The sequence below is a fragment of the Dipteris shenzhenensis genome, chromosome 31, assembly GCF_047967505.1.
Source record: "Dipteris shenzhenensis isolate YYH24624 ecotype China chromosome 31, Dip_SZ_1.0, whole genome shotgun sequence".
In the NCBI taxonomy this organism is placed as follows: Eukaryota; Viridiplantae; Streptophyta; class Polypodiopsida; order Gleicheniales; family Dipteridaceae; genus Dipteris; species Dipteris shenzhenensis.
This window is the reverse complement of record NC_141626.1, coordinates 18,110,002-18,117,632: the sequence shown is the minus strand read 5'-3', so window position 1 is coordinate 18,117,632 and position 7,631 is coordinate 18,110,002. Positions and strand designations below refer to the sequence as shown.

The 7,631-nt window shown below is 46.0% G+C and overlaps 1 protein-coding gene across 3 annotated transcripts; it reads left to right on the top strand.

Annotated features, from left to right (window-relative positions):
• Positions 1 to 432: 432 nt before the first annotated feature.
• LOC147881135 (uncharacterized) lies at positions 433 to 3,654 on the top strand. 3 transcript variants are annotated; one of them, XM_087370258.1, is made up of 2 exons: positions 433 to 1,235; positions 1,411 to 3,654. In XM_087370258.1, the coding sequence occupies exon 2, from the start codon at positions 1,451 to 1,453 to the stop codon at positions 3,530 to 3,532; it is 2,082 nt and encodes a 693-aa protein (XP_087226384.1). In that variant the 5' UTR covers positions 433 to 1,235; positions 1,411 to 1,450; the 3' UTR covers positions 3,533 to 3,654. The 3 variants fall into 3 exon arrangements, with proteins under 3 accessions (XP_087226384.1, XP_087226383.1, XP_087226382.1); XM_087370257.1 differs by having other exon boundaries at positions 1,401 to 3,654; XM_087370256.1 differs by having other exon boundaries at positions 1,381 to 3,654.
• Positions 3,655 to 7,631: the final 3,977 nt, after the last annotated feature.

Genomic DNA, 7,631 nt, shown 5'->3' with positions numbered 1-7,631 from the left:
GTTGGAGGTGCATCCCGTTGTGCATTTTCTTTAGCGCTTGCATTGGCCCTTAGAATTTTAAATGGATAAAGGGAAGAAGTAGCATAAGATTGAATGAAGGAGTGGGCACTCTTCAATGTGAAAGAGAAAGGCCCAACCATAAAGAGTGTGAAAAAATTAACTACGGTATACATGAAAATTAATGCAGAAAAAGAACGGTGGCACAAGCTAAAACTTAAAGGCGGAGATTTGAAAAAGTAAGGAAAAAGGATCTTGAATCCACGCTTTTCGTCGTGTTACGTGTAGATATCCTAACTGCACCTCGACTTTATGAGCATTATTATACCAGGGAGCATCACTGTTCCCGAGCTCCCACGGTGCACGATTTTACTGCCCGCACCACCATTGTACAGTTAGTCGAGTTTCTCGCGACCACCATCACAGAAGGCCGCTGCCGTGCTCTGCTCAAGCACCAATGTCGCCACCGAGAAACGGACAAAGAGTGAGAAGGAAGGGGTTTAGGGAGGCCGACAGAAAGACAAGACTAGAAAGATAGAGAGAGACAGAGAGAGAGAGAGACAGAGAGAGAGAGCGCCCGAGGAATCAGAGAGGTCAAGTGAACGGTGCACCAGACGGGTAGGGAGAGAGAGAGAGAGAGAGAGAGAGAGAGAGAGCGCGCGCGCGCGCGAGCGCCTCTGTGTAAGACACTCAGATAAGCAGAAGCGAGCCAGCCAGCCAGAGAGGAGGAAGAGCGAGAGTGGCGTTCGCAGCTCCTACAGGAGCACCTGATAAGGCACGAAGACTGTGTGTGTGCGTGTATGTATGTGAGGTTGAGAGAGAGACAGAGAGAGACGTCACCTTCCGCACCACCTTTGCTAGTTCCGTCAACTCGGATTCCAGCAGGCAGCTGTCGCGAGAAAAAGAGCGGTAGCAGTACGTCGACATGGCGGTTTCTTAGTCTCCCGAGAAGGGTGCCTCACCCTTTTGGTTTCGTCCGTTGTGGCATGCTAGTCGATATTCCTGTCTCCTATTCTAGGGGGTGAACGGAATTTGATTGCAAGGCGACGGGCTCACAAAATGATCAGACGGACAGCAAGGAAAACTGATGACGTGCGGCGAACAAAGTCTAGACGCAATGGCGGAGCGACCACAGCTTCAAATCTCCACTTAAAGCAGCGGCTGAGAAGGAAGGCGACGACTAGAACGACCATTGAGTAGAACATCCTGCTTCAGCTCAGACAGATGCCGGAAGAGAGGTGAGTCATGCGTGAGACTTTTTTGGTTCAAAGTGCTACTTCTCTGCTCTGCTCTCAAGTTCAGTTGTTCCTCGATGTTGGAGGCATTTGCCGGGCTTGAGTGTTCGTTTTAGACATTTTCCCGGTATTGATTCGGTCACATTAGCACCTCGTACTGACGGACAGGCCAAAACAGCTCGCCTCAATCGTCAGTCAGTTGACGCAAAGAGAGGAACATGGGAAAACTAGGATTCAAGTTGTTCCATGTCATGCCTCATGTCTGGTTTTACAAACACAAGGAGGTTGTGGGCAGAAGTGATTCGAAGGATAACGCTGAAGCTGCGTTTGTATATCGAAGATCAACATCCATGCGGCTCGTGAAGTCCAAATCATCAACCGATGAAAGAAAGGAACCGTCTACCGCCCATGATACGATTCTTGCTGATCATAGTCCAATCAAAGGTTCAAAAACGAGGACGGTTAAGACAGAAAGGTCCAGGAAGGGGAAGGAGATGCAAGTTTGCACTGTCGTTGATGCAGGATGCACGTGCAGAGCTACGGTGACATCGCAACACAAAGAGAAGGGGAAAAACGCAAAGGCGAGAGCAGCCGGTAGTGGTTCTGTTCAATCCTACAGTGAGGCTCCCTCTAGCGTTGCGTCGCGCTTTACGTGCAGATCTACCGAGGATGTGGTGAGGAAGAAGGCCAGGAACGAGGTTGGGACGAAGCAGTTTAGCAATCTTGCTGATGCGGGCATAACAACTCAAGCGAAGGGCATGGAAGTATATTCTGATGTTGATGATTTGGAGAATAGATTGAGAAGCGTAGGTTTGGAGGTGAGAAAGAAACACCAAGGCAGTCCAAGGTGCTCAGCTCGAGTGACGAGTCCGGTGAGCGGTGGATCCCCAAGGCAACACAATTATGGTGGCGACACTTCGGTGATGGGTGTAGAAGACTCCTCGACAAGGTTATCAGATGAGAGGAGTAGTTTCTCCAGGTTGTGCTCGAGTGTTCCCAGCTGCAGGCCGAGCAGCTCCGAGCTTGGATTGGACGGAATTGCAAGCTGTGAAGAAGGGAGACTGTACAGTAACGCAGGGACTCTCTCAGCAAACCAGGAAGCTAGTCGCTCTTTGGTGCAGAAGCTAGCAACGTTATCTTGCAACAATCAAGCTGAGGATGCATCGGTGACTTTGGAGAAGGCCGACCTCACTGCAGCTGATCTTCGAGCTGCGCTCACACAAAGAAAAGACGCCTATCGTAGAGCAGTACATCACCGAAGCGGTAGTAAAGATCAACCTAGTTTTGAAACTGCTTCTGTTCCGGCCCAAGCATTGTTGCCCGATCGTTTACATCTTCATCACCGTAGCGGTAGTAGAGATCAATCTGCTTCTGATGCGTTTAGCAGAGATCAAGCTAGCTTTGACAATATTAATCCATCCCTTGCTGCCCCGCGAGCCATGTTGCCTGACACAAAGAGGAAGCATGCCAGCGCATTGAAGCCATTCAACGTTTCCGAGCTGGGGCATCACGAGAGACCCTTGCGGGTGGTGGAAGAACATGTGAATGACTTTCTATCGTACGGGGATCATCTGCAGCAGCAGCAGGGGGTGTCGGAATCGGCCCAATCGCATGGCCAGCAACTTCCCACGATGGGGAGGGTCGAAGGCAGCGAGCTGCAGCATTACGAAGTTCGTGAGGTGGATGAGGTTGCAGTGCAGCACGGGAGCAAGAAGGCGACGGCTTATATGCAGCCAAGGAGGAAAATGGAGCCTGTAGGGCAAGTCAAGGTGCTCACGTGCAGCAAGGAACGGGTCGAGCAACAGCAGCAGTTCGAGCGGCAGCAGCAGCAGCAACAGCAACAGCAACGAGAGGCCGATGCGAATAATGTGCAGGAACTCGGGGGGTCGAGGAGGAAGGCAAGTCGAAGGGCACAATCTCGAGGCAGCAAAGACGAAGATCTGGACGGAGGATTCATGGCAGAGGTTGATGAAAGGAAGCAAGGAACAATTGGGTGCAGCAAAGACGAAGATGTGATCACAGAGCAGCTGCATGAAAGGACGACGAAGAGCTGCTTGCCTGAGATCAGATCTCATGAAGAGGTTTTCGACAGTGTGGCTATGGTGAAGAGCTCCTACGACCCACAACAAGATTTCAAAGAATCCATGATGGAGATGGTGTTGGCTAAGCAGCTCCAAAGCTCCCATGACCTCGAACAGCTTCTGCAATGCTACCTTTCTCTCAATCCACCTCAATACCATGGCATTATCGTCAAGGTCTTTCAAGAAGTTTGGTCTGATTTGTTCCAAGATACATCTTAGTTCTTCCCATTACTTATCAATTATCATAGCTTCCATCATCCTTATCAACGTGTGTAAAAGTTATCTGTAATTATTGGGCTGCCAGGTTTAAAGTGGAAGTCTAAGTAACGGTGGGTGAGCTTGACAAAGCGAAAATAATTTCTTCTCTAATTTATACGTTCCCTCTTTCTCTCTTTCTATTTCACGGCAAGCCCCTTCCCCCTTCTCTCTTTTCTCTCATCTCCTTGTTGCACATCCAAGTCCTCTCTCTCTCTCGCTCTCTCTCTCTCTCTCTCTCTCTCCCCCCCCAAGCTACGCATATGAGGCTGGCCTTATGAATGCTTTATGAGCATTCATCTTGGAACATTGCTCTTTCTCGATCCCTCACGTTTTCAATTTGGACGCCACTTCGGTAAACTTTGCGTGATTTGCAAGAAGAGACTAACATGGAATGCCCTTCATACTACTTTCATGCTTCACCTCAACCACACCATCTCTCTTTTATGCTTCTTTCTCTATAACTTTCTTTCATTATCAAACAAGGGGCACATATGCCTAGAGCAGTGCCCCCAAGTGGCAACTCTTGTTCCGCTTTCAAGGGGAGTAGAAAATAGAACATTTTACAGAGCTAGAACTCTGCCCCTAACAGGGCAGTGCTAACAAATGGGCATTTCATAGGGGCTAAGGACGTTTACATTGGTAGTTAAATAATATTGGACTCTCTTTAGAGGATACTTCCTTTCCTGGCCATATTCTTAAACTCTTGAGAATCTATCTCACATGAAGTCTTAGGCTTAGTGCACACGTGGTAAACGATGCGCCACTGATGGAGTTGGCACACATTTCGATTCAGGGATGGAGTGCCATTGGTGCTCGAATTTACTCCTCCATTTTAGAGGTTGCAACTTTGAGCATTTGTGCTCCATTTTGCATCTAGCCGATAGAGGACTGCCATTTGGCTTTGAGCATTTTTTTCAATGCTACTTCCACAATCCAGAGCCTCTGAGCAACTAATAAAAATTGCTCTGCAACAATCCCTACAAGTAGTCTGCTGGTCCACAAATGCATTAAAGATTGTGCTTTTGGTTCAAGCGACTCTCCTTTTGGTTCACGCGAGAGAATAGATTTGGTGCATTTGTGGCCTTGTGGACACTGGCTCTTACTCTATAGAAGGTTGGTGATAGAATCTAGGACTATAAGAGGAAACCGTAATAACTATGGAGGAATTTTAGTCCTTGATTATGATGGAAAGGCACATGGCTGACTCTATAAGAGTGAAAACTTGTCTTGACCACCTTCAAGGGTTTAAGAAAGGCTCAAAGGAGTTGGACTGACACACCTCACCATTTACTAAGAAAGAAAGGACTTCAAGCATTTAAGATATATACTCAGAACATGGTTGTAACCCTTGTGGATGGCCTCTCAAGCATTTAAGGGTAGATATACACTCAAGAACATGGCTATGACCCTTGTAGATGGCCTCTTTTGGTACTTTTTTTTGGGGACGAATAATACAAGCCATCTCTTTTATTTATGTTAAAAAAAGAAACATGGTGTTATTTTTTGACATTTAAAATTTCAAGGATATGAATGTAGGCAGGATACACTTCTCGCCCAAGTAGTCTTTAATATGATACAAAGATGATCGTGGATATTAGAGTGGATGGTGACAACCAAAACGTAGAGCAACCCACATCCCAACAAACCTTGACTATTGATTTCGCAAGTGATCCCATCTCAGCTTTTTGTAGGTTTCATCGAGGAAACTAAGTCATCCAATCCATCAACTAGGATAAGCCTCCATGACTTGAACTTTTTATAAGTGATGTTAATAGGAGTTCGAAAAGGTGATGTTGACATTTGGGGAAAGCTTCTACTCTCCCTATGAGCATTATTAAAATTCCAATACTATCATGTATAGTGCAAGAGGTAGACACTCAATGCTGATGATCAATGACAAGAAGAGTGTTACTCTTGCCAACACATCTTTATGTAAATGTGGTACATGTTCCTCACGTAAAGTAAACCAAGATGTTGGGCTGTCAATTATATGTAATTATTTATTTTAAAAAGATAGTCGATCATCAATGATGAGCTTATGGGTGATGCATGAAGTCATAAAGATTGGGAAGTCGTTTGAATACAACAGCAAAATGGGAAATTAAAAAAAAAAAACACAAGGGCATTGGAGCCAGGTGCATGACAAGAGAAAAAAGACCTTTCAAAAGATTTCCTCAGATTGAAGTCTCCTCCATGTTAAAGAAAGGCGCTAGCATGAAGCTTTCTTGTTAGTCAAGGGATGGGGCGAAAGGAGGCGAGAAAAATGGCAATTTAGGTGTCCTCCACTAGAAATCTCACCTATATGTATTAGGTGGTGACTTACAAAGACAAAAAGAGAGTCTCCTTTTATCTCTTTTGAAAAAGAAATGGGTATTCAATGAAAAAAAAACTTTTTGAAAAAGGGCGTCCAATTTTATAAGTTATCAAAGGGGAGTGATTATTTAAGAAGTAAAAAAGAAAAGAAGCCTACATTAAAGGACATTGGGGATGTTTGGGAGAATGGAAAGCCTTGGACATCCTCAGGATTGAAGATTCCATTTGGCAACAGTAAACTGATAAACAAAGAACGCATTAGCCTCATGACGCATTCTATGGGAATTCACCTAACTGGCTGAACGGCTGAGCTAAAGCGATGGCCAAAAGAATGTATTTCCTGCTGCACGGTTGTCCAAGGTTTGAACGGACCACTACCAAGATCGGAAGTGGAGGATGGAAATTCTGAACTCGAGGACGGGAATTCTGGGCATCGGGTTTGAGGGGCGGCAGCTCTGAATCGAGAATAATGCGGACGATTGCTGTCACAATGCTGTGTCTCACCTCGAGGTTTCCGTTCACGCTTAAATAATTATCAAAGGATGCTTATCAGATGTCGCTTCGCTAGTTTGTCGCTTGATCTGACAGGAATCCATGCGGAAATGATGTGCAAATTATCGTCGAAAGCCTATCTATTTAAGTTCAGTGTTAGTTCACGGTCCACGGACACACCTTTCAACCGTCACAGTATGCTGATCATTGGCTTATCCTATCGTCACTCTTTCTCGCACAAATCCACTCCCCGGACTGCCCTCGACATAAGTTTTGAGTCCACGTACCTTGCCCATCATTTACATTAATCAAAACCCAAATCCATCTGTGTCTTGATCACCCCCCTGCCTCCTTTCCCTGAAAGGATTTGTTCATCCTCACCGCGCGCATGCCTGTCTTTTGTGCCGTAAGCACTATTTTTGATAGACGTATACCCGTGCGGCCACCATCCTCTGTATCGCTTACGCAAGTGTGTCTGATCGACATGTTGGTCATGATGCTCAAAGCTTGTTTCTCAAATGCCCCATCGAATTCATCCACCCAAATTTCTGTAACTCGATCATCTGGAAACACCGGAACGAAATCGCTGTTCCTCATAATTAATCTGATCTGCTTCTAACTTTGCATCTCGATCGCATCCCAAACGCTCCCCCACAACAACATTTTTCTTCTCGATTGCATCCCAAACGAGCCCACACAAACAGGAGCTGATCATCTGGAAACTCGCATCCGCAAATTGGAACGTTGTGCATTCAACCGACTGCCTGCGCCCAGTCAAGGGAGGAAGATGGGAATTGCCGCCCTGTTTGCCATGCGTGCGTACTCGTTGCAGCGATTGTTGCGAAATCCTGTACAAGAAACAATCGTCGCGGAATCCTGTGCAACGCCACTGCAGACCGCACCAAGCCGCCAATGCTCGCCAATCGGTGGAGATAGCCGGTAAGGGCATCCTAAGACTCTCTGCACATTTCGTGGAGACAACAAATATTAAAATTTATCCAAGAATTCGGGAAAATACCTTCTTTTTCGAAAAATATTTTCCGCATCCATAGGGTGGCTTTTTAAAAGTAATTTCTTGGGACTTGGTTCTTGCTATTAGGCCTGCCCTAACGTCTTTTCAGGATTTGCGCTTTCTTTATGTTCTAACATCCCATCTTCTTTGGCTATAATCATAATCATTTTTTAAAAGAGGAGGAAATATGTCATTTAGTATCACATTTTTCTTGAAAGAGTAGGGAATGGAGGCGAGGTGTAC